Source organism: Coregonus lavaretus, assembly GCF_964263955.1.
Source record: "Coregonus lavaretus genome assembly, chromosome: 21".
Lineage (NCBI taxonomy): Eukaryota > Metazoa > Chordata > Actinopteri > Salmoniformes > Salmonidae > Coregonus > Coregonus lavaretus.
The window spans coordinates 25,872,173-25,899,182 of NC_140008.1; the positions used below are offsets into that span (position 1 = coordinate 25,872,173).

General features: G+C 43.2%; 1 protein-coding gene across 1 annotated transcript in view; it reads right to left on the reverse strand.

Annotated features, from left to right (window-relative positions):
• The window catches only part of LOC311148807 (importin-13-like), a 41,225-nt gene extending 14,923 nt beyond the window's left edge, over positions 1-26,302 (reverse strand). Inside the window, exons 1-5 of the mRNA XM_084185789.1 lie at positions 25,780-26,302; positions 12,289-12,414; positions 12,074-12,217; positions 11,710-11,922; positions 11,323-11,576 (exon numbers count right to left, since the gene is read on the reverse strand). Coding sequence (XP_084041915.1) covers positions 11,323-11,576; positions 11,710-11,922; positions 12,074-12,217; positions 12,289-12,414; positions 25,780-25,848 — 806 coding nt within the window. The 5' untranslated portion in view covers positions 25,849-26,302. The remainder of the gene's footprint in view (positions 1-11,322; positions 11,577-11,709; positions 11,923-12,073; positions 12,218-12,288; positions 12,415-25,779) is intronic.
• Between the last annotated feature and the right edge of the window lie 708 nt (positions 26,303-27,010).

The following is a 27,010-nucleotide window of genomic DNA, read 5'->3' on the forward strand; positions in this document are numbered from 1 at the left end:
AGATCCGGCCAACCTTCCAGTATCATTGGTTCTGGCTTCTGAATATTTACAGTGCCTTCATAAAGTATTCACACCCCTTGACTTTTTCCACATTTTGTTGTGTTACAGCCTGAATTTAAAATGGATTAAATTGAGATGTTGTGTCACTGATCTACACACAATACCCCATAATGTCAAAGTGGAATTTTGTTTGTAAAACATTTTTGTTCCATAACCCCTTTGTTATAGAAAGCCAAAATAAGGTCAGGTGTAAAAATGTTCTTAACAAATTGCATAATGAGTTGCATGGACACATTCTGTGTTCAATAGTGGTTAACATGATTTTTGAATGACTACCCAATCTGTGAACCCCCACACTGTGGTCCCTCAAGCACAGATTCAACCACAAAGACAAGAGGTTGTTCAATGCCTCGCAAAGAAGGGCACCGATTCGTAGATGTGTAAAAAAATAAAAAAAGAAGACGCTGAATATCCCGTTGAGCGTGGTGAAGTTATTAATTACGCTTTGGATGGTGTATCAATACACCCAGTCACTACAAAGATACAGGTGTCCTTCCTAACTCAGTTGTCGGAGAGGAAGGAAACTGCTCAGGGATTTCACCATGAGGCCAATTAGACTTGTCACGATACCAAAATTGTACAAACAATACGATACCAGGCCAAGAATCACGATACCGAGTAGTATCGAGATACCATGGTGGAAAAAACATCTGTGGCCAAGCATCCTGTTCACCCCGTTCCCCGGACGCTTGTTCATTTTTTCTAAACGTTCTCCAAAAACCTGTCACAGAAATTCACACTTCTACTCTAATAAAAAATATTGAATTTAACTTCACACTGTTCAGTGTATAATAGAATATTGCATAGAACGGCTGATTTGCTCATATTTGCAAAGGCCTACCTGTGATTTGGCTGGAGGAATGGGAGGAAGTAATATACATCAGTGGAGGCTGCCTAAAGGAGGACACCTCATAATAATGTCTGGAACGTCGCAAATGGAATGGCATCAAACACATAGAAACCATGTGTTTGATACCATTCCACTCTTCCACTCCAGCCATTACCACATGCCTGTCCTCCCCAATTAAGGTGCCACCAACCTCCTGTGATATACAGTTGAAGTCGGAAGTTTACAGACACTTAGGTTGGAGTCATTAAAACTTGTTTTTCAACCACTCCACAAATTTCTTGTTAACAAATTATAGTTTTGGCAAGTCGGTTAGGACATCTAGTTTGTGCATGACACAAGTACTTTTTCCAACAATTGTTTACAGACAGATTATTTCACTTATAATTCACTGTATCACAATTCCAGTGGGTCAGAAGTTTACATACACTAAGTTGACTGTGCCTTTAAACAGCTTGGAAAATTCCAATCCCCATGGCTTTAGAAGCTTTTGATAGGCTAATTGACATCATTTGAGTCAATTGGAGGTGTACCTGTGGATGTATTTCAAGGCCTATCTTCAAACTCAGTGCCTGTTTGCTTGACATCATGGGGAAATGAAAAGAAATCAGCCAAGACCTCAGAAAAAAAATTGTAGACCTCCACAAGTCTGGTTCATCCTTGGGAGCAATTTCCAAACGCCTGAAGGTACCACGTTCATCTGTACAAACAATAGTACGCAAGTATAAACACCATGGGACCACGCAGCCGTCATACCGCTCAGGAAGGAGACGCGTTCTGTCTCCAAGAGATGAACGTACTTTGGTGCGAAAAGTGCAAATCAATCCCAGAACAACAGCAAAGGACCTTGTGAAGATGCTGGAGGAAACAGGTACAAAAGTATCTATATCCACAGTAAAACGAGTCCTATATCGACATAACCTGAAAGGCCGCTCAGCAAGGAAGAAGCCACTGCTCCAAAACCGCCATAAAAAAGCCAGACTACGGTTTGCAACTGCACATGGGGACAAAGATCGTACTTTTTGGAGAAATGTCCTCTGGTCTGATGAAACAAAAATATAACTGTTTGGCCATAATGACCATCGTTATGTTTGGAGGAAGAAGGGAGGTGGGGCTTGCAAGCCAAAGAACACCATCCCAACCGTGAAGCACGGGGGTGGAAGCATCATGCTGTGGGGGTGCTTTGCTACAGGAGGGACTGGTGCACTTCACAAAATAGATGGCATCATGAGGAAGGAAAATTATGTGGATATATTGAAGCAACATCTCAAGACATCAGTCAGGAAGTTAAAGCTTGGTCGCAAATGGGTCTTCCAAATGGACAATGACCCCAAGCATACTTCCAAAGTTGTGGCAAAATGGCTTAAGGACAACAAAGTCAAGGTATTGGAGTGGCCATCACAAAGCCCTGACCTCAATCCTATAGAAAATGTGTGGGCAGAACTGAAAAAGTGTGTGCGAGCAAGGATGCCTACAAACCTGACTCAGTTACACCAGCTGTGTCAGGAGGAATGGGCCAAAATTCACCCAACTTATTGTGGGAAGCTTGTGGAAGGCTACCCGAAACATTTGACCCAAGTTAAACAATTTAAAGGCAATGCTACCAAATACTAATTGAGTGTATGTAAACTTCTGACCCACTGGGAATGTGATGAAAGAAATAAAAGCTGAACTAAATCATTCTCTCTACTATTATTCTGACATTTCACATTCTTAAAATAAAGTGGTGATCCTAACTGACCTAAGACAGGGAAGTTTTACTAAGATTAAATGTCAGGAATTGTGAAAAACGGAGTTTAAATGTATTTGGCTAAGGTGTATGTAAACTTCCTACTTCAACTGTACATGCATAATGATCTGCATGTCATTGTGTCAGTATGGGGAAAACACGCATGAACCCTTCTGTGCACTTCAGTTAACACAGACACAGACTCTCCCTCCTTTTCTCACACACACTCTAGGTCTCCCTCACTCTCATAAACAAACACCACTCTCTCTCCCACAAACACTGCTCCCAACTTTTAAAACGTTAGGCACCAAACAGAGTTTAAGGAGCACCAGAAATACAATAGATTTTTGATACAGTTTAAGCTTACATTAGGCCTATATGAATCCCACCATGAGTAGCAACCCATTTTCTTCCTGTGCCAATCAAATTTGCCTAAACCTACTGTCAAATTACCAGGTTGTTAGCTAGCTAGGTAACATGACTGAACAACGTTGTTTGTTATCAAACCAATAATTTGCGATCCGGGATTAGTTTAAAACGGCCCGCGACAGGGTTTGTGAAATTATATAAAATGCGTGCAAAAAATGCACCTCGTGTAATATGGGTCATATTTTTTTAACCGTTTAGGCTAGCGACAACCCGTTTTCTTTGCTGTAAAGCTGCAAGCATGCCTGTCACGAAGCGGTGCTCCATTTTCCCTCTCTGTCACTCTGAGGCTGCATAACAGTGCACTTGCAAAGTCTACTCAGACTGGTCTGTGCTCTCAGTTATAACAGGCGATGAAATGATACAATGTATCAACATTGCTCGCATTGCGCGCTGCTCCAAAGTAACAAATGTACAAATCTAACAGCAGACTCATCAGGGTCTGGATCCCCACTCACCATCACGGCTAAATTATATATTTTTTAAACTGACAGAGGAATAGATGCGTGTGAAAAGCAGACTGAGAGAAACAGGTGAGTGAGGGCTGGTAGGGGATGTGGCTGGCTGAGTACAGTTGCCACACGTGATATGCACATTAAAGTGAAGTGGATATTATTGGACATGCACATACAAGAGACTAGTGGCTTTATAAACATTTTATAACAGGCACCTGCTGGTTTTTTAGATAGGTCAGGCTTGTCAAAGAAATTGACAAAGAATTTAACTTTGTCTGAATACAAAGCATTATGTTGGCAGCAGATCCAACAACACATCACTGAGAAGCACTCTTCATATTTTCAAGCATTGTGGTGGCTGCATCATGTTACATTTGAGTAATTTAGCAGACGCTCTTATCTAGAGCGAGTTACAGTAGTGCGCGCCTACATTTTCTTACTTGTCCCCCATGGGAATCGAACCAACAACCCTGGCGTAGCAAGAGCCATGTTCTATCAACTGAGCCACACGGGTATGCTTGTCATCGGCAAGGACTAGGGAGGAAAACCTGGTTCAGTCTGCTTTCCAACTGACACTGGGATACGAATTCACCTTTCAGCAAGACAATAACCTAAAACACAAGGCCAAATCTACACTGGAGTTGCTTACCAAGACGACATTGAATGTTCCTGAGTGGCCTAGTTACAGCTTTGATTTAAAATCAGCTTGAAAATCTATGGCAAGACTTGAAAATGGCTGTCTAGCAATTAACAACAATTAACTAGAATAATTGGCATATATTGTACAATCCAGGTGTGCAAAGCTCTTCGAGACTTACTCAAAAAGACTCACAGCTGTAATCGCCGCCAAAGGTGCTTCTACAAAGTATTGACTCAAGGGTGTGAATACTCATGTAAATTAGATATGTCTGCATTAAATTTTCAAAACATTTGATACAATTTCTAAAAAATATTTGATCCATTTTGAATTCAGGCTGTAACAACAAAATGTGGACTAAGTCAGGGGGTATGAATACTTTTTGAAGGCACTGTATGAGTGTGTCTTTATCGGCATTATTATGAAGGCTGCTGTACCACTTGCATGACAACAAGCCACACACACACACACACACACACACACACTTTTGTGCTCAAAACCATACACAGTGCTACTCTACTGTAAAGCTCCTTCTCTCTTTCCCCAACCTGCATCTACAAAATATACTCCCTTGATTTCTCGGTAACCCATTCCCCCTCAGCTAAGAGTGCACGACCTGCATCTCCAAAGCAGCCCATTAAAAATGAATGAATACTGAGTGCAGTCTGCCACTGCTGAGATGTTATGGAGTAGCACAGACAGAAAACCCAGAGGTAACACTGTGTGTGTGTGTGTGTATGTGTGAGAGAGACTGCTGTGTTCCTGTGTGAAATCTGGGGCTGGGATTTTAAGCATTAGTGTGTGTATCATTACTGTGTCTTCTGTATTTTTTGGGGGGAACAAACATCTGACTGAAGACGGGACAGCCGGGCATTCGTGTGGTTGAGTCCATTTCTGCGATAACATGGACTCTTAACAACGTGTTGAAACTTTGTAGCCTCTTGCTGAAACAAGCAAGGTGTTGCAGCAAACGATGAATAGAATGGGCTTGGAACCTCTAACCCTGACAATTTGACTGCTTAAAGGCTGGTTTATACTTTGTCTATCGACATGTCTGTAGACAATTAGAATGTGACACGTGTCAATAGTCAAAACATGTAATTTATACTCCGGTGTAATGTCTGTAGACGGTAGCTGTTCAACTTTGAGCCAGCAATGAAACAAGGCCCAAGTTCTAAAATTCTCCGGTAGTATGCCCTGCTTTTATTTCATCACACTCACAACCGTAAGCTATTTTCTGTAATTAGCTCACCATTAACTTGTAAATAATTACATTGTCGTGAGTTTATTTTCCTGTAATAGTGAATAGAAATTAGCTAAAGTTAAGATGTCAGCTATGATATGGTCATTATTTGAAATGGCTAACCAGCTAATGTTAGTTAGCTAGCAAGCTAGAAACGAACCAAAATATTGTTAGAAAGTTGCTTTTAGTTGCCTGGTTTGCTAGATTGACATATACTAAATATATTTTTTAACGGATGGGTTTATTGGTGTTAAAATACACCAGTTATGTTATTTTGGACCACCAAGCTGCTGATGTCATGCAACCTTTTGTTTTTGTGTTTGACAAGTTTGATGTCACTGCGACAACTGTCTACAGAGATGTCGATAGACGAAGTATAAACCAGCCTTAACTCATGGGAACACTCGCAATGGCTGCCTGGCATTGTGACACAATCATTTCCATGGTAAAGTAGAATGTTCATTCAAATGATGTTAACTGATGTGGGGCATGCAATGGAATGTATTTTATTGTAATGTCAGTTGAGTTGAATCAACAAATCACAGCACATATTGATGATGGGTACATTTCCTGCTTTTACTTCCACCCATTATGCCATCCTTTACTTGAATGGGGACGGCCATTCTATTTCTATGGCAGCACATGCAGTCAGGAGCGGAGGAAAGGAGAAACAGTGGGTAAAAAATAAAATGTGTTGCTATTCGAACGGTTATTACAGAGGCCGCAGTCATTTGGTTGGCCAATTACAGTCGTCCAAAATTCCATGACCATCACAGCCCTATGTGTGTGTGTATGCATGTTATTCAGAGGGCAATGGGTCGGTATTTCAGTGACTGCGCATTTAGGAGTGTGAGTGTCTATCAATGTTCCCTCTAAGTTTGTGGGGCACTGAGCAAATTTTAGGTCTTGTGAGCGGAAACTTGAACATTGTGAGAACTTTGTGCAACTTCCAGAGGCTGTACCCTTACAATTTTAGACAATAGCCAATAGACTATTGTGGCTATTTGAGCATAATTTAGACTACCACCAAAACCAAATGGAGCAAATCCCATAACATTTTCACATGGAAATAGCTTTTGACTTCTATGATATAGCCTAAAGTAGCCTATACAATAGGGGTGTAACGATCCATCTACTACATCGATGTATCGATTTATATTCCTATGATCCAACTACATCGCTCTGTGCTCGGCGAGTTGGCCTTTTGGACAACATATATCAATCTAACATCGTTTTAAAATGTAATAAATCGATTGTATCGATACTAGGAAATAACCCATTGGATTTAAGCACGTCAGACTTTATATGGATGTTTTTTCTTAGCACTTTTAATGATAAAGGCTTTAAACATTACTCGATTCAGTCTGCCTATCCGTGCCGTCATCGCCCTGCGCCAGCAGCAGCGCAAAGGCGCAAATACAACAAAACATAGCATGGCGGACGACAGAGGAGAAGCCGACGAGCGAGAAATTATCAAGCCACCATTGCGGTCCTTACAAGAAACAGGAATCTAGGAAACTTCACCTGCACTGTCCAGTATCCAGGTATTTATTTCAGTCACACTGGTTGAATTTTTGGCTAAAAGGTTACTGAATCGATTTCAAGTCACTGAATCGTTTCGGATCGTATCGTTCTAAATGAACCAATATCGTCCTTGAATCGTATCGACAACCACGAATCGTGATACAAATCGAATCGTTGTTAAAACGAATCGTTACACCCCTACTATACAATGCATTCGGAAATAATTCAGACCCCTTCCCTTTTTCCACATTGTTACATTACAGCTTTATTCTAAAATTGATTAAATATTACTTTTCTTCTCAATCTACACACAATACCCCATAATAAGAAAGCAAAAACAGGGTTTTAGAAATGTTTGCAAATTTGATAAAAATAACAGAAATACACTTCATCCTTGACATCCTTGAGATGTTTCTACAACTTAATTGGAGTCCACCTGTGGTAAATTCAATTGATTGGACATGATTTGGGAAGGCACACACCTGTCTATATAAGGTCCCACAGTTGACAGTGCATGTCAGAGCAAAAACCAAGCCATGAGGTCAAAGGAATTGTCTGCAGAGCTCCGAGACAGGATTGTGTCGAGGCACAGATCTGGGGAAGGGTCCCAAAAAATTCTGCCGCATTGAAGGTCCCCAAGAACACAGTGGCCTCCATCAGTCTTAAATGGAAGAAGTTAGGAACCACCAAAACTCTTCCTAAAGCTGGCCGCACAGCCAAACTGAGCAATCTGGGGAGAAGGGTCTTGGTCAAGGAGGTGACCAAGAACCCGATAGTCACTCTGATAGAGCTCCGGAGCTCCTCTGTGGAGTTGGGAGAACCTTCCAGAAGGACAACCATCTCTGCAGCGCTCCACCAATCAGGCCTTTATGGTAGAGTGGCCAGACGGAAGCCACTCCTCAGTAAAAGGCACATGACAGCCCGCATTTCATCAATTTTAAAATAAGGCTGTAAAGTGGTCTGAATCCTTTCCGAATGCACTGTATGTCGAGAAACGTGCCTATTTTCCTCGAAAGTACGTAATGTCACGATTCCAAAGCTATATGATATTACAGATAACAAGTTAATTATCTCACATCTCGGGAAAATATTTGTAATGTTTTACTTCTTGTTGATGAAATCCGTGCCAATGTTGGGTTTTTGAGCTAGCGCCCAATAGACTCCCTTTCATTCCTTGAAGGAGAGAGCTCATTGTCCCAGAATCACCCAGAATGCACCGTGCGGCCCATTGACGTAGCATGGGCAACGTTTCCCATCTCCTCAAAAGTACACTACCGCTCAAAAGTTTGAGGTCACTTAGAAATGTCCTTGTTTTCCATGAAAACATACATGAAATGAGTTTGAATAGGAAATATAGCAAAATGCATAGGAAATGTAGTCATTGACAAGGTAAGAAATAATTATCTTTAATATAAATAATAATTGTGTCCTTCAAACTTAGCTTTCGTCAAAGAATCCTCCATTTGCAGCAATTACAGCCTTGCAGACCTTTGACATTCTAGTTGTCAATTTGTTGAGGTAATCTGAAGAAATGTCACCCCATGCTTCCTGAAGCACCTCCCACAAGTTGGATTGGCTTGATGGGCGCTTTTTACGTACCATACGGTCAAGCTGCTCCCACAACAGCTCAATAGGGTTGACATCCGGTGACTGTGCTGGCCACTCCATAATAGACAGAAAACCAGCTGACTGCTTCTTCCCTAAATAGTTCTTGCATAGTTTGGAGCTGTGCTTTGGGTCATTGTCCTGTTGAATGAGGAAATTGGCTCCAATCAAGCGCCGTCCACAGGGTATGGCATGGCGTTGCAAAATGGAGTGATAGCGTTCCTTCTTCAAGATCCCTTTTACCCTGTACAAATCTCCCACTTTACCACCACCAAAGCACCCCCAGACCATCACATTGCCTCCACCATGCTTGACAGATGGCATCAAGCACTCCTCCAGCATCTTTTCATTTGGTCTGCGTCTCACAAATGTTCTTCTTTGTGATCCAAACACCTCAAACTTCCTATGTCCATTACACTTTTTTCCAATCTTCCTCTGTCCAGTGTCTGTGTTCTTTTGCCCATCTTAATCTTTTCTTTTTATTGGCCTGTCTGAGATAATACTTTTTCTTTGCAACTCAGCCTAGAAGGTCAGCATCCCGGAGTCGCCTCTTCACTGTTGACGTTGAGACTGGTGTTTTGCAGTGACTATTTAATGAAGCTGCCAGTTGAGGACCTGTGAGGCGTCTGTTTCTCAAACTAGACACTAATGCATGTCCTCTTGCTCAGTTGTGCACCGGGGCCTTCCACTCCTCTTTCTATTCTGGTTAGAGCCAGTTTGCGCTGTTCTGTGAAGGGAGTAGTACACAGCGTTGTACGAGATCTTCAGTTTCTTGGCAATTTCTTGCATGGAATAGCCTTAATTTCTCAGAACAAGAATAGACTGACGAGTTTCAGAAGAAAGTTATTTGTTTCTGGCCATTTTGTATGTAGATATTCCATTAAAAAAATCAGCCGTTTCCAGCTACAATAGCCATTTACAACATTAACAATGTCTACACTGTATTTCTGATCAATTTGATGCTATTTTAATGGACAGAAACATTGATTTTCTTTCGAAAACAAGGACATTTCTAAGTGACCCCAAACTTTTGAACGGTAGTGTATATCTGTTGTTGTGAATATCAGACTCTAGGCACATTGATCTGCAGGTTAGACATGGTGAGATTGTAGACTCCTAAATTGACAGTGCAGTTTGTTTAGGCCATTTTACAGCCAACTAGCTACATTACATGCTGATAATGTCTTTGGTATTATTGTGTGTAGCTATGTTTGCTTGCTAGCTAGCTACCTACCTAGCCCATAGAGAGAGCATTGCATTGTGGATTTTGTAGTTGACTTGAGCTGCAACAGATTTCCACAACGATTTTCCATGTTGCCACCAACCTTATAACACCAAAATGAAAAATATTGTTCTCACATAGTGTTATTTAACAATGTAAATTAAAGGAATGAGTGGTTTTGGGTGGATTTTTCCTTTAAAGGCGCCTCTCTCTTTTCACCTCCCTCTTTTCCTCCCTCTCCCTCTGCTTAAACACATTACAGTCAAGTCATTTGGGAGAATGCTATTGGTCCAACTGTGTCCTGTTGCCAGGCAACTAATTTCCCCTGTCCAGTATTTAAAACGAGGACAGAGAAGGAGGAGGGAAGAGAGAAATGGGTGAAAAGGAGGAACGAGAGAGAAAAGAAGGGTGAGAAAGAGAGAAAGATTGTAAGTGAACGAAAGAGAGGAAGGAAGGACACACAGACACAAACATTGAATGTAATTGAGTGTTTTCTGCCCCAGGTTTGATGACACTACAATTAAGAGAGAAATATGAGGTTCACATTCATTCCTCCACCAGTCATACTGGCCTTACTTATAGAGCAATTAAAACAACATGAAGGATGAGGAGACTTGAGAAGTTCACACTGTCAGCAGTGTGATCATAGCGCCTCTCTCTCTCTCTCCCTCTCTCTCTCTCTCTCTCCTGGAGAGCAGGTCAGCAGGGAATTCTAAACATCCTTTTGCCACTCTTGCCAGGCTGGGGAGATGCAGAGTTGTTTTTTTATTTTTCTATAGGTAGGCCTAAAGGTTTTTAGGCAAAATAACCCAATCAAAACGGAAAGCTCCTTGAACGTGGGAATATGCCAGGCCTATTGGGCCAAAATCTATTATGGCCCATTGTATAGATAATAGCTCAGTTGGTAGAGCATGGCGCTTGCAACGCCAGGGTTGTGGGTTCGATTTCCACGGGGGGCCAGTATGAAAATGTATGCACTCACTAACTGTAAGTCGCTCTGGATAAGAGCGTCTGCTAAATGACTAAAATGTAAAAAAATAAAATAAAATAAAAACCTTCAAGAGATCAGATGTTGTTGTTTATAAATACTTTGCTACAATGAGACACTTAGTTATCTACCCACCTCCTTCCTTTCTGTTAGCATGTGCACGTAGTAAGTATACCATCATGCTTTCGGGATACATGTCTTTTCAGATTCCACAATGATTCTTTAGTTGTGGACACTACATCACCCCACTCCCTCTCTTGCTCCTCATCTTTGTAAGTCACCTTGACTTAGCACCTGTGTGTTTTATCAGTTTCTTTATGAAAATATTTAGCAAACTCCATGACAGTAGGTAAAGCAAGGGGCGATAGCAGCACACAAGTAGACTACAAATGCATGCTGGGCCGGCATGCCCTGAGTTGGTGAAGTGAGCGCTACTGGAGCGCTACTAGAGTGAAATTGGAGCGGGCGAGAAGGTCGACGCTCCAGCCTTTGGGAATCTCGCCCCACGCTCCAGTCAAATTGGGCACACTCCGCTCACATACTCTGGTTGACACACACTCACAACCTCCCCCCGGCCCATACGCACCTCTGAGAGTCGGGTTGTGATATGGCGTTGACAATAGCCTCCACGGCGGAATCAAACAGCTCGGGGTCTGGTAAAGCAGTGAAACAGTCCTCCACCAGTCCTTCACTCTCACTGAGAGGGACGTCCAGCAGCACCCATGAGGACAGACAGCGCAGGACACGAGCCTTCACTGCCCCGGGACTGTCCCCTCGACGCAGCAGCTGCTGGAGCAGTGGACACACTGACCCCCACTCACGACCCAGAGCACCTCGCACCTACAGACAGAGAGATACAAGGTTACAGGAAATACTAACCCACCACCACTTGTCCTTTTGTGTGTCTGTCTGTGTGCCTGTCTGCCTTTTTGTTGTGCCCATTGGCACCCTTCAGTCTCTAGCGCCCCCTCACCTGTCCCTTGCGGTACTGCGGCAGGCGGCTGGTCTGGAACTCTTCAGGCAGGACGGTCAGAAGCTCCAGCAGGGCCAGACACCTGGCCCGGCCGTCCACCCCCCCTCCCTCCTCCTGGAACACACGCACCATTTCTGGCACGGCGCCCGGCCACACCTCTGGCATGGTGTTCAGGGCCAGGGAGGCCAACGCCACACACAGACGCGTCAGCACCTTGGAAACAGGACCACAACGTCTTGTAAGTCAACGACTTTACAATTGTGTTTATGCTTGATGGTTTTTAAGGCACGTAGCTACCGCCAGTTATATGTATTTTTATTGATCTAATAAATCCATCCAACTGTCCATCCATCCATCTACCCACCATCTTGGACCCGGAGGAGAAGCATGCGATCTGGGAGAAGAGTTGAGTCTTCAGGGTCTCATACTGGTCAGAGGGGATATCAGACCAGTAGCGGGATATCTTAGTGTGGAGGGCACTAGCCCCAAAGTACTGGATCTCAGGAACCTAGGAAGAGAGAGAGAGGGTTAGGTGTAGGTGTGTGCGCGTGCGTGCGTGTGCATGTGGGCATTTCATACCTTGTCAGGGCTGAGCAGAGCCCAGCAGAACTGCCAGGCCTGAGGGGAGACCTGAGCCTGCATCAACCACTTCTGGGCCAGGTTCTTATTCTCAATGTTAGGGTCATAGTACAACTGGTGGAGCCCCTGGAGAGAGAGATGGGAGGGAGGGAGGGAGAGTCAGTATTATTCTTGCAATGCAATTATATGTCATTTAGAACAGGAACATTAGTGTTTCTAGACTAGTATGACTGACTGCTGTCAGTATCAAGAGGCTCTACTACTGGTGTGTAGGTTAACCCTAGCGCCCTGATTACTGAACACTCACTCACTCACTCACTCATCAAAACCTGGGGTGTGAGACCCATCTCACTACAGCTAGCCAAATGCATTAAACTAACAGCTCTGTTGTTTCATTAGCCACCAGAGATCAGATATGCTTTCTGTTCAGGGCAACTGGAAACACTGCTGTGGCTGTAATGTGCCAGCCTACTGCCCAGCTGAACCACCTCCCCTCCTGCAGCTTTGGAGCACCTGGTATTTTATTTTGTATTTATTATCCCAGATCTAGCGACTAGTCACATTAAGGCACATCACCCAAAAATACACCCAAAGTTGTGGCAAGTTGGCTGGATGTCCTTTGGGTGGTGGACAATTTTTGATACACATAGGAAACTGTTGAGTGAGATGAGTTTTAAAAGCACAAAAGTTTTGATAAGTGTTTGATGTGATTTTTGATTTCATTTGCATTGACGTCAGAGTGGTTAGAGGGACAATAGAGCGCGGAGTACCAGGCCATTAGCGACCTGATGGTTGTTAGCTAGTTGGGTACTACTGACTCATGCCCAGACTACATAAAAGGAGATTACCGTGACTCAACGGTCACGTGGACCTTTACTGCGGTCATGACTCATGACTGCTGTTTTGGCAATGAGAGGTCCCGGTGAAGCACTGGCCAGTCAGTCAAAGAGTGGTGACAGGGCAGTGATACTCTCACCACATCGGAATGACGTCCAGCCTGAGGTGTAGAGAAGGAGAAGGTAGGTGGACGTACTGGTTTCCCCAGCAAATTGTGCAACACTGAGATTTGCTTGCTTAGGGTAGACAGCTCTGTCCTATTGTCTTCCGTAACTAGGCAGTTGTTGCATTGAAAATCCGGTCGGTCCACAGTGTCCCAGAAAATAGCATAGTAAAAGAGACAGCACCTGCTATTTTCTGAGTAATTAAATAAACATGAATCTGTCTCTATCAGCCCATCACATGCAGGTTGTCTGTTGACGACTGTTATGTCCTAGTAGCCTGCCTTCCATCAGGTATTCCCTCTGGTGAGTAGTATGAAAATAGTGTGCAGGTGTAACCGGCCACATAAAAAATCTGCTCCTAACTGTGATACTGTGAGAGTGCAGATTAATGTATAGGCTATGCAGTGGAGGTTCAGTAAACTGTGTTGAGTAACGTTGACTGAGACCTGAAGACTTGTTGTAGCTCCCAGATCTAGCGACTAGGCTTTAGCTCAGCGGGCTAACATGCTCTTTAGTCACACAGCAGACCTGGGTTTGGTATCCAGTGAAGCTACTGTAATGTAATGTTCTGTTTTCCTTCTGTACTCCTGGGGGACAGAGAGCCGTGCTCAGAGACTCTTCTTGAAGGACAGGATATTGATCCACGTCTGACTGATCATCATTATTGATTAGATCCATGTCATCTTATATCATAATTGTTCATATTCATGATGTGAAATGGAGATTAAATAACATGCAGAGGGAGTAGGGGATTTGATTAATGAAGCGGGGACAGTGTGTGTGATTGCGTGTGTGTGTGCTCGCACGCATTTTGTGTGTAGGGTCGTTTGTAGGGGCGTTGGTGGTTGTTGACCGTGTCTGCAGTCTGCACAGAGATAAAAATAAAAAAACGAATTCCATGTTGCCAATTTAGACAGAAAACGATGAAGACAGTTCACACTCGCTTCAGCAACAATAAGACAACCTGTCACCACACACACACACACACACAAAATGATCATTATGTGGTTGCCATTGAGAAGACTGATGATATCCAACCCCTGAACAGGAAATATATGAGATAAGGTACCAGCCCTAGGCTCTAAAATAAGAAACAATCATCGATAAGGGATAGAGAACTGACACAATGCTTTATTCTGTCAACTGGAAGTGATCTACCTCTCATATCAGTCATGTCTGAAATAGCCTCTAGTCTCTCCAGTGTTTCCCACAAGTACATAGAGTAGCCAACCAAATAGAAAAAGTAGCCAGATCCCCAGGGTTGTACATTTTTTGCTAAAGGTGCTTTATGTTGGTGCAATAGTGCAACACTAACAAAACCAATATTATTCTATAACATATGCGCTGTCTCCCGCGTTGGATAGTGGTCGCTGTCCGCGGTTCTGAAACATCAGTGCGCTGTTGAATTGAAGCCTTTTCCTAGACCATGTTGCTATGTGCATAATAGCAAAGTTAACCAGCATATTGGTATTGAGAACAATGCGGTGGAGGCTGCAGCAGAGTTAGGAGATGAGAAAACAGCCCTTTAAGAAAAGTGAGGAGAGAGGAAACTAACTTAATTAGGTCTATAATCAATAGCCTAACTGTTAAACATGCCTGGCTTTACAAACCATCATATACAGTGCCTTCGGAAAGTATACAGACACCTTGACTTTCTTCAAATTGTTACTTTACAGCCTTATTATGAAATTGATTAAAAAAAGAAACATCCTCAGCAATCTACACACAATACCCCATAATCACAAAGCGAAAACAGGTTTTTAGAAATGTTTGCTAATTTATACAAAATAAAAAACCTAAATACCTTATTTACATAAGAATTCAGACCCTTTGCTATGAGACTCGAAATTGAGCTCAGGTGCATTCTGTTTCCATTGATCATCCTTGAGATGTTTGTACAACTTGATTGGAGTCCACGTGGTAAATTCAATTGATTGGACATGATTTGGAAAGGCACACACCTGTCTATATAAGGTTCCACAGTTGACAGTGCATGTCAGAGCAAAAACCAAGCCATGAGATCAAAGGAATTGTCCGTAGAGCTCCGAGACAGGATTCTGTTGAGGCAGAGATCTGGGGAAGGGTCCCAAAAAAATTCTGCAGCATTGAAGGTCCCCAGGAACACAGTGGCCACCATCATTCTTAAATGGAAGAAGTTTGGAACCACAAAGACTCTTCCTAGAGCTGGCCGCCCAGCCAAACTGACCAATCGGGGGAGAAGGGCCTTGGTTAGGGAGGTGACCAAGAACTCGATGGTCACTCTGACAGAGCTCTAGAGTTCCTCTGTGGAGATGGGAGAACCTTCTAGAAGGACAACCATCTCTGCGGCCGGCTGTCGTGCCCACTTGGAGTTTGCCAAAAGGCACCTAAAGACTCTCAGACCATGAGAAACAAGATTCTCTGTTTGACGAAACCAAGACTGAACACCTTGGCCTGAATGCCAAGCGTCACGTCTAGAGGAAACCTGGCACCATCCCTACGGTGAAGCGTGGTGGCAGCATCATGCTGTGGGGACGTTTTTCAGCAGCAGGGACTGGGAGACTAGTCAGGATCGAGGCAAAGATGAACAGATCAAAGTACAGAGAAATCCCTGCTCCAGAGCGCTCAGGCCCTCAGACTGGGGCGAAGTTTCACCTTCTAACAGGACAACGACCCTAAGCACACAGCCAAGACAATGCAGGAGTGGCTTCTGGACAAGTCTCTGAATGTCCTTGAGTGGCCCAGTCAGAGCTGCAAATTCACAAGCATCATGGTCTCTCCCTCCACCGCGTAAAGAAATTAAAGACTGCAACCAACCACAGCGCACACAAATTATACCAGGAGGCGGGACAGACAGCACACTACGTTTCCCTGTCATCGCTTGCTTTGTGACTGACAGGACTCTGTCCTATCAATAGATCACTAGAATATGCATATCATTAATTCTAGCGGAAGAGCGCTCAACGGACTTACGAATTGAAACTTTTAAATGAAAAGTAACCTAGTTAATATGAAGTGGAAAAAGTAGCCGGCTGATTAGCCAACGCTAATGGAAAACACTCTCTCTACACAACACTATCCCTCGCGCTCCTCTACACAACGACTCGCCAGCTGGAGTGCTCTTATGTATATATATATAAAAAAAGTAATACATTCATTCAATCAATCACACAGGTGCTCAGATGTCCACACAGTCAGGAAGACAAAGGGATTGTGCTAGACACATACACAGTTGGGAAAAAGGCTATTGTACTGCTGGAACCAAGACAGGGCCAGGAACCAACCTCTCCATGACACACACGCTCCTTATCCACTTATGGGAAGCACAACTTAGCTTTAGGACACTAAAGAGATGTTTGCATGTGCGTTGAACTCGGTTAATAGATTTACCTACTGGGGGACTAGGTATATACAGTGGGGAAAAAAGTATTTAGTCAGCCACCAATTGTGCAAGTTCTCCCACTTAAAAAGATGAGAGGCCTGTAATTTTCATCATAGGTACACGTCAGCTATGACAGACAAAGTGAGGAAAAAAAATCCAGAAAATCACATTGTAGGATTTTTAATGAATTTATTAGCAAATTATTGTGGAAAATAAGTATTTGGTCAATAACAAAAGTTTCTCAATACTTTGTTATATACCCTTTGTTGGCAATGACACAGGTCAAACATTTTCTGTAAGTCTTCACAAGGTTTTCACACACTGTTGCTGGTATTTTGGCCCATTCCTCCATGCAGATCTCCTCTAGAGCAGTGATGTTTTGGGGCTGTTGCTGGGCAACACGGACTTTCAACTCCCTCCAAAGATTTTCTATGGGGTTGAGATCTGGAGACTGGCTAGGCCACTCCAGGACCTTGAAATTCTTCTTACGAAGCCACTCCTTCATTGCCCGGGCGGTGTGTTTGGGATCATTGTCATGCTGAAAGACCCAGCCATGTTTCATCTTCAATGCCCTTGCTGATGGAAGGAGGTTTTCACTCAAAATCTCACGATACATGGCCCCATTCATTCTTTCCTTTACACGGATCAGTCGTCCTGGTCCCTTTGCAGAAAAACAGCCCCAAAGCATGATGTTTCCACCCCCATGCTTCACAGTAGGTATGGTGTTCTCAGCATTCTTTGTCCTCCAAACACGACGAGTTGGGTTTTTACCAAAAAGTTATATTTAGGTTTCATCTGACCATATGACATTCTCCCAATTCTCTTCTGGATCATCCAAATGCACTCTAGCAAACTTCAGACGGGCCTGGACATGTACTGGCTTAAGCAGGGGGACACGTCTTGCACTGCAGGATTTGAGTCCCTGGCGGCGTAGTGTGTTACTGATGGTAGGCTTTGTTACTTTGGTCCCAGCTCTCTGCAGGTCATTCACTAGGTCCCCCGGTGTGGTTTTGGGATTTTTGCTCACCGTTCTTGTGATCATTTTGACCCCACGGGGTGAGATCATGCGTGGAGCCCCAGATCGAGGGAGATTATCAGTGGTCTTGTATGTCTTCCATTTCCTAATAATTGCTCCCACAGTTGATTTTTTCAAACCAAGCTGCTTACCTATTGCATATTCAGTCTTCCCAGCCTGGTGCAGGTCTACAATTTTGTTTCTGGTGTCCTTTGACAGCTCTTTGGTCTTGGCCATAGTGGAGTTTGGAGTGTGACTGTTTGAGGTTGTGGACAGGTGTCTTTTATACTGATAACAAGTTCAAACAGGTGCCATTAATACAGGTAACGAGTGGAGGACAGAGGAGCCTCTTAAAGAAGAAGTTACAGGTCTGTGAGAGCCAGAAATCTTGCTTGTTTGTAGGTGACCAAATACTTATTTTCCACCATAATTTGCAAATAAATTCATTAAAAATCCTACAATGTGATTTTCTGGATTTTTTCCCCTCAATTTGTCTGTCATAGTTGACGTGTACCTATGATGAAAATTACAGGCCTCTCTCATGTTTTTAAGTGGGAGAACTTGCACAATTGGTGGCTGACTAAATACTTTTTTTCCCCACTGTACCTGAACAGCCTACAGAGAGAGTCTCTCTCTCGCTTTTCTAGTTTTCGCTATTCCGAGCAGATAAAGGAGAGGAGACAATGAGAGGAAGGGGAGGAAACTAGGAGGAGAAAAATAGAGGAAGCTACAACACAATTATTGACACTAGCTTTAAAATGGTGTGAAACAGACAAAACCAATGATAAGGGGGCCACCTGTATCTATTTAGACACACCTTTCTCTACTTTCTTCATCTCCATCCCTCACCCCCGTCATCTGTGTTCTATCAGGGAAAAGCCATTTCCCCTGCACTTTCCACCATCCCTCCTTTACCGTCAGAGTCACAGACACTACCCTCCCACCCCACCTCTGTCCTCCATCTCATTACGTCATCTCTGCTTCTTTGCAGCAACACCTTTTTCTTTGTGTCTCACCCATCCCCCACTCCTCTCCTCTGGCCCTGGTCACTGGTTAAGCTTGGGCGGTATTCAGATTGTCATACCTTCATACTGACCTTGTAACATTCGCTAATACCGGCACAGAACATAAGGAGCGCTATTTTCAAACTCCACTGAGCCTCTGAGATCTGAAGGTTAGCAATGTTAACAAGTAAAAGTTCGGTCTCTCACCTAAACTACAGTATTTGCAGGACAGACATCCCAGCTCATAGTTATAAAAGTAACTCAAAAATGCTACTCACAGTTTGCTGCACACACAAAACAAATAGACAGCAAGGCACTTGATCCAGGAAGGGATGCTCTGCTGTTCCCAAGCAAAGCTTGATTTTGCAAGAAGCTAAGCACTGGGCGATATGGACAACATATAATATCACGGTATGACGGTATTTTAAGGTTTTGAATAATAAAAAGTTCTACATTTGCTTTATGAGTAGTGCGTGACCCTAGGGTGGCAACACATACATTCTAAGTGATTTCAATGGGTCTTTCTCCATTCTGATTGTTTTATACCGTTTAATTCAACTTCAAACAAAAATAATTTCCAGCATTTTCATCAATTTCTGCATTTCCTGCACTCATTTGAGATCATTTCCACACTGCCACGTAGGGCTGCACGATATGGGCAAAGAAACAAGGCCTTATTTTTAACCAAATGTTGCAATTGCGATTTGACTTGGGTGAACTGTTGGAATCATGGAAATAGAATGATTATTCTAATTCTATAGTTAGAATATAATAGTGGGCACTTTGAATACAGTGGTGATTGACATGACAATAGATGAAAATGCCAGGGAGGAGTTACTGTGACAGGGTAGGAACCAAAGTGTTAAGTGTTTCCTCGGGGACCCTATAATCTTTGGCTACATTGAATGTATTCCTCTTTGATTGCACAAAGAACATGCTGATTTAGGTCTACACCATCACTGGTATTAATCAGCCTGTATAGCTAATTACGTTTGCTCTGACACAGTACATTTATTAGCTAGCGAGCTAGCCAGCTAACTAGTGTGGGGATCTATTTTCTTATAACTAGATGTGATGCCTAGCTTAGAAATAATGCATTAATGATTAAACATAATAGGTTTGTACTGTACTGATATACATTGTTTAACATAACAAGCTGTGATTCATGTGAGGAATGTTAGGGAGTAGGGTGAGACAGACTTGTGATTCTCACAGACACATACACACTGCCTCTTTGTTAAACCGCGCTCAAGGACGTGTACTGCAAAAGTGCTGACTTTCTGGACAAGTTGCAAAACAACTAGACACCTGGCAACAGGGAAGCGCCAAGGGGCTGGGACCAGCCTGTGCGCCAACGATAGGCTGAGTAAGTCTAAACCACGCTCAGTCTCTACTCTGATTGGCCAGCAGGGAGCGGGAGTCAGAGTATTTGGAGAATAACTTAGAACAATGGATCAGTTCTCTGTCTGCCCTGCGTGGTATTTCAGTGGACCCGTATATACGAACATCATATTTACCATCGAAGTGTTTTGCATTAATTAAAATACTAGTCTATTTTAGAAGACATGTATTGACCTCTTTTTGTTCCCAATACCAGATTTGAATTGACGCAACTTAACACTAGCGATTAGCATTAGCAGCTAACAAGATTTAAGCCCAAATTCCTAAGAAAATACTAGCTGTTTGCAGATGTAAGAAACACAAACTACTAGTTTAATAACAGAACGCTAGTGGATTTATATTAAGAAGCAAAGTGAAAACAGCATCATTGTCATCAACATTGTTGCATGTGCTGCATTGACCATGCAGACTGAACGCAAGTGTCTCGTGGTCGAGGAACCACAAATGCGCTCCTTGAGTGACAGGGGGCGGGGCTAGGTCTGTGTGGAAAGCCGCATGGAGAGAGAGAGAGAGCGATGAATAAAAATGTACGTTACACACGGTGTATCACATTTAACAAACCAAACATTAAAATACCGTTATAGAAGGTAAAGTAAAAACACAAACTTGTCCATGCATCAATACCGGTATATCGTAAAATACGGTATACCAGCCAGCCCTAAGCTAGATAGCTAACTAGCTACTAAATTTGCAAACCAAATGCACCACAGCAGAGCATTTAGCACACTTCAGACAGTTAACGTAATACTTTTAAGATATCTAGCTGGCAAACATTTAGTTGTAAATTCCATACTGTAACTAGATCACCTCGCGCGTGCTGCACAACAGTGACTGACTCACAAGGCTCGGTCTCTCGTTGTTGTACGCTTGCAAACAAACACCACGTGACGGGACTACTGGTAAGCTTCATAATGAAATATTATGTGACAGGTGAAATGAAGAACACAATCTTTATCACCTAACATATTGCACAAGTTGACTGCAGGTATTTACTTAAAAAGTAGCTATAAATATTCAAATGTATTTAAAAAACTTCAAATAAATAGTTTTTAAAAATACCCCGATATATGGTATACTGCCCAAGCCTACCACTGGCCACCCAGCAACATGGAGATTCATTACAGAAACCTGGCAGCCATAGCCTGCCAACACACACACACACCTCAGGGGTCACGTTACCTCAGAATTCTGAATTTTTCATGCAGAAAAATATAAAACGCATAAGAAAAATCGTACTGCTTTTTGTAAACGCAGATCTAATATGCCTCATTGTCATTTCTGCTCGGCATCAGACTAACTTTGTGCTTCAGTTGCACTTCTCCACTCTGATGAGAATTCACGAATGGGCATTCTATCTGCAGACAGCGCTCTGACTGATGTGTAGCTACTTTTCTCGGTGGAGCCAACTTCTCTGGTAAGAAGATTAACTTCCAGCAAAACATTTTTAAATGTAGCTGGCTACATTCTTTCTATGATAAACATTAGAAATATGATGCCATGCATTATTCTTGCAAAAAAACACCTCACCTTCTCATTGTAAGCTCATTTGCTTGTGTGGCTGCTAGCCAAATAGCGTTGCACTTCTGTTGTCATCTGATGAAAATGAAGCTACTGTATTTTCTGCTGAATGTATTGCACTAATGTATTTTCTGTGAAGGAAAACTATAGTCGCACGCCCCTTATCACTATAGTGCATTCGGGAAGTATTCAGACCCCTTTACTTTTTCCACATTTTGTTACGTTACAGCCTTATTCTAAAATTGATTACATTGGGTTTTTGCCTCATCGATCTACACACAATACCCCATAATGACAAAGCAAAAACAGGTTTTTAGAAATTTTTGCTAATTTATAAAAAATAAATCAGACCCTTTACTGAGTACTTTGAGTTCAATCCAAAGAGTTCAATCTTGGTTTCATCAGACTAGAGAATCTTGTTTCTCATGGTCTGAGAGTCGTTTAGGTGCCTTTTAGCAAACTCCAAGCGGGCTGTCATGTGCCTTTTACTGAGGAGTGGCTTCCGTCTGGCCACTCTACCATAAAGGCCTGATTGGTGGAGTGCTGCAGAGATGGTTGTTCTTCTGGAAGGTTCTCCCATCTCCACAGAGGAACTCTAGAACTCTATCAGAGTGACCATCGGGTTCTTGGTTATCTCCCTGACCAAGGCCCTTCTCCCGCAATTGCGCAGTTTGGCCAGGTGGCCAGCTCTAGGAAGAGTCTTGGTGGTTCCAAACTTCTTCCATTTAATGCTGCAGACATTTTTTGGGTCCCTTCCCCAGACCTGTGACTCAACACAATCCTGTCTCGGAGCTCTACGGACAATTCCTTCGACCTCACGGCTTGGTTTTTGCTCTGACATGCACTGTCAACTGTTGGACCTTATATAGACACGTGTGTGCCTTTCCAAATCATGTCCAATCAATTGAATTTCCCACAGGTGGACTCCCAAGTTGTAGAAACATCAAGGATGAGCAATGGAAACAGGATGCACCGGAGCTCAATTTCGAGTCTCTTAGCAAAGGGTCTGAATACTTGTGTAAATAAGGTATCTGTTTTTTTTATTTTTAATACATTTGCAAACATTTCTAAAAACCTGTTTCATTTTGTCATTATGGGGAATTGTGTGTAGATTGATGAGGATTTTTATTTATTTAATCAATTTTAGAGTAAGGCTGTAACGTAACAAAATGTGGAAAAAGTTCGAGGTGTCTGAATACTTTCCGAATTAAGCAAAAAACATGCAGGTGAAATGGTTGAAAACACATTTCTTGATGGTCTGCGTTTTGAAAATGCAGATTTCTCAACTCTAAGCAACCCCTGCGCGCACACACACACCTTAGATGACAGATGGAGAGAGTTGGCTGGTGGCTATAATGACCTCCAGTGTCAGAATAGTCTGTGTTTCTCTCGCTCCCTCCCTCCACCACCCTCTGACAACTCTTATCCAAGCCGGCTAGTCATTAGCTGAGTGTTTCACTGCACAGCAGTTAACCAGACAGAGGGACAGACAGGTGGCATAATATTGTGTGAAGATCACAGTAGCAGGACTGTCTACACTTAAAATAACTGAGAAATAATCACACAAAAGGGGGGATATTCCTTGGGTCCCTGTGCCCAAGGAAGCGAAGGTAACCTGCCTAAATGATTACCGGCCCGTAGCACTCACGTCGGTAGCCATGAAGTGCTTTGAAAGGCTGGTCATGGCTCACCTCAACACCATCATCCCGGAAACCCTAGACCCACTCCAATTCGCATACCGCCCCAACAGATCCACAGATGACGCAATCTCAATCGCACTCCACACTGCCCTTTCCCACCTGGACAAAAAGGAAAACCTATTTGAGAATGCTGTTCAATGACAACAGCTCAGCGTTCAACACCATAGTGCCCACAAAGCTCATCACTATGCTAAGGACCATGGGACTAAACACCTCCCTCTGCAACTGGATCCTGGACTTCCTGACGGGCCGCCCCCAGGTGGTAAGGGTAGGCAACAACATCTGCCACGCTGATCCTCAACGCAGGGGCCCCTCAGGGGTGCGTGCTTAGTCCCCTCCTGTACTCCCTGTTCACCCATGACTGCGTGGCCAAACACGACTCCAACACCATCATTAAGTTTGCTGATGACACAACAGTGGTAGGCTTGATCACCGACAACGATGAGACAGCCTATAGGGAGGAGGTCAGAGACCTGGCAGTGTGGTGCCAGGAGAACAACCTCTCCCTCAATGTGAGCAAGACAAAGGAGCTGATCGTGAACTACAGGAAAAGATGGGCTGAACAGGCACCCATTAACATCGACAGGGCTGTAGTGGAGCGGGTCTAGAGTTTCAAGTTCCTTGGTGTCCACATCACCAACAAACTATCATGGTCCAAACACACCAAGACAGTCGTGAAGAGGGCATGACAACACCTTTCCCCCTCAGGAGACTGAAAATATTTGGCATGGGTCCCCAGATCCTCAAAAAGTTATACAGCTGCACCATCGAGAGCATCCTGACTGGTTGCATCACCGCCTGGTATGGCAACTGCTCGGCATCTGACCGTAAGGCGCTACAGAGGGTAGTGCGTACGGCCCAGTACATCACTGGGGCCAAGCTTCCTGCCATCCAGGACCTATACACTAGGCGGTGTCAAAGGAAGGCCCAAAAAATTGTCAAAGACTCCAGTCACCCAAGTCATAGACTGTTCTCTCTGCTACCGCACAACAAGCGGTACCGGGGCGCCAAGTCTAGGACCAAAAGGCTCCTTAACAGCTTCTACCCCCAAGCCATAAGACTGCTGAACAGCTAATCAAATGGCTACCCGGACTATTTACATTGACCCCCCCCCCCTTTTACACTGCTGCTACTTGCTGTTATTATCTATGCATAGTCACTTTACCCCTACCTACATGTACAAATTACCTCGACTAACCTGTACCCCCACACATTGACTCGGTACCAGTCCCCTTGTATATAGCCTCGTTATTGTTATTTTATTGTGTTACTTTTTTTAATTTACTTTTTTACTTTAGTTTATTTAGTATATATTTTCTTAACTCTATTTCTTGAACTGCATTGTTGGTTAAGGGCTTGTAAGTAAGCATTTCACGGTAAGGCGCATGAGACAAATACAATTTGATTTGATAAATGGTACAATTCGGAGTACAACATTTTTCATCCTTGGATTGAGGTACGTTTTCTGAGCCATTACCTTTTGCCAGCTCCGCGGTGTCCTAATCTACACAGGAAGCTGTATGCAAGCGAGTCGGACCTGCCAGCTACTGTTTAATCATGCCTATCAAGACCAGGAGCTCCCTGTGGCGGAATATACGGTCAGACCACACACACAAGCCGCTGTGCATTCATTAAAACAGCTTTTACATGTTCAAAATAGGCTACTGATGATGAATCCTACCACTTGTCAGTCAGTGACAGATGAAGAGGAATGGATAGTGTGTGTATGAGACATTAGGAAAATGGTGTAACACTCTACATAGGCTACTAGAAATTACATTATCAGAGAAATTACATTCTCATATTGATTGTGATGGTTTGCCATGTCTCACTCACTGACAAAGACCATGCTGAAACACCTCATGTCATATAAATAAAGGCATTTCAAAACACTACGACAAGTGCCTTGCTTCTCTCTCTGGTTCCCATTCTAGACCTCTAAACCAAAGAGCACTTAGTTTAAAATCTACTGTTGTTTTGATATTCTGCAGTATATATCCAAAAGCACTCCACTTTTCCATTCTCTTCTTCTAGTCTACATTCGGTCACAACAACCTTATTAAGACTCGAGAGTGGTTTGGATGATGTAGTGTCTCACACAGACAGGTGTGAGGAGGACAGAGGATGGATGTATTGCCCTGTCAGTCAACTAATGTACACAGAGACAACAATTAAGCCCTCCAGTCATATTGGTTTAGATTAGTCAGGGTAATACACACACAAGGGGACAGAATGGAGACTTGCTAATTGTGGAATTTTCAGCTGCTGGTACAGGGACAAAATACAACGCGTTTGTGGCACCACGGAATGGTTAGCTTTCTAGCTAGCTGTTAATTCACGCCATGATACAGTATGTTGTAGCTAGACCCGCCACCATTGTAGCTACCCCATAGAAAATACATTACAGAGACCCACATAGGCTACACATACATTTAATATTGTGATTCTACATGTTTGATTGGAGAATGTGTCCATACACTAAGATTCTTACCTTCTCCACGTTTTCCACTGTGAAGTCGAGGGCGTCTGGCGTGATTGCTATTCTCCCAAATGTCTCCATGTTAGCCCAACCGGCCGGTCTGTCAATAAATGACAGAGCCGCTTCTTTAGCTAGCTACAGAATGCGGCACTAGTCAATTGTCTGTAACCACGATTTGGATTGCTAGCTATTCTGTGTTAGCTGGCTAACTAATGTTAGCTTCCGTAGCAAAACCCTGTTAGCAAGCTGACTGACCGGCCTCAGTGGGTACCGATTCTGTTCTGTCTATCTGGGGTCACAATTTATGGCTTGATGACAACATTAGCTAGTTTGCATCTCGCTACCCAATTGAAAATGTATCTGTAAAGATAACCTAGCTAGCTAAGCCTGTCCTTAGCTGACGTTATAAGTCATTAACATCCAAAAATGCGTTGGCATAAGAAATTGGTGGTAGCTATTTGTTGCTAAATATCCAGTATATAGCAGCTGTATCTTTGCTACGACGCTGGTCAAAATGATCTTCTTCTTCTTCTATAGTTAAGGCAGTCCGCAAACAAATGTGAAAGGTGCATGCCGCCACCTACTGTGCAATCCATTATACGTGGTGATAGTTTAAAAAAAATCTTTGGTGATACAAAATTGGGAAAAATGAAAAATTACCCTGCCAACTATTAGCCCTCATTAAAAACCCCACCACCCCTTTCCACTATTTAATACTATCTAATCCTACAGAACAGAACACTACCACTCAACACTCCCTGGAATTATTCTGCAGTAAAACCTCACAATCCCAAGTACCTCTCTGCAGCTGCCACCACAACCTCTATTTTCTGTGACTTATGTTCCATTTCAGCAGTACAGTTGACAACCATGGCTATGAATGCTAAGAAACCCACCTTACTGAAGCACATATTATTCCTATCACTCTCTATTGGCCCACGTGCCTACTCTCAGGGATCCTCTCAGGATCCCTCGCCCTGTACCCATCTTCCTCCACTACTCTCTTCACTGTCTCAGCATACAACACCTTCTGTACTACTCTGACCCTGTCAACTTCAACCTGCCTTTCTCTCACAAGATACCTCTGATCTCCTGCACCATGGGCACTTCCACAGCTAACACACCAGTAGCGGTGTGTGGCTAAAATCACTGGAGAAGCCAAGCCAGGGGGGGAAAAGCCATATTACAACCTATGTGTTGTGGTAATTGCATGTTTTGCTCTATAACCTGTTAGTTCATATGT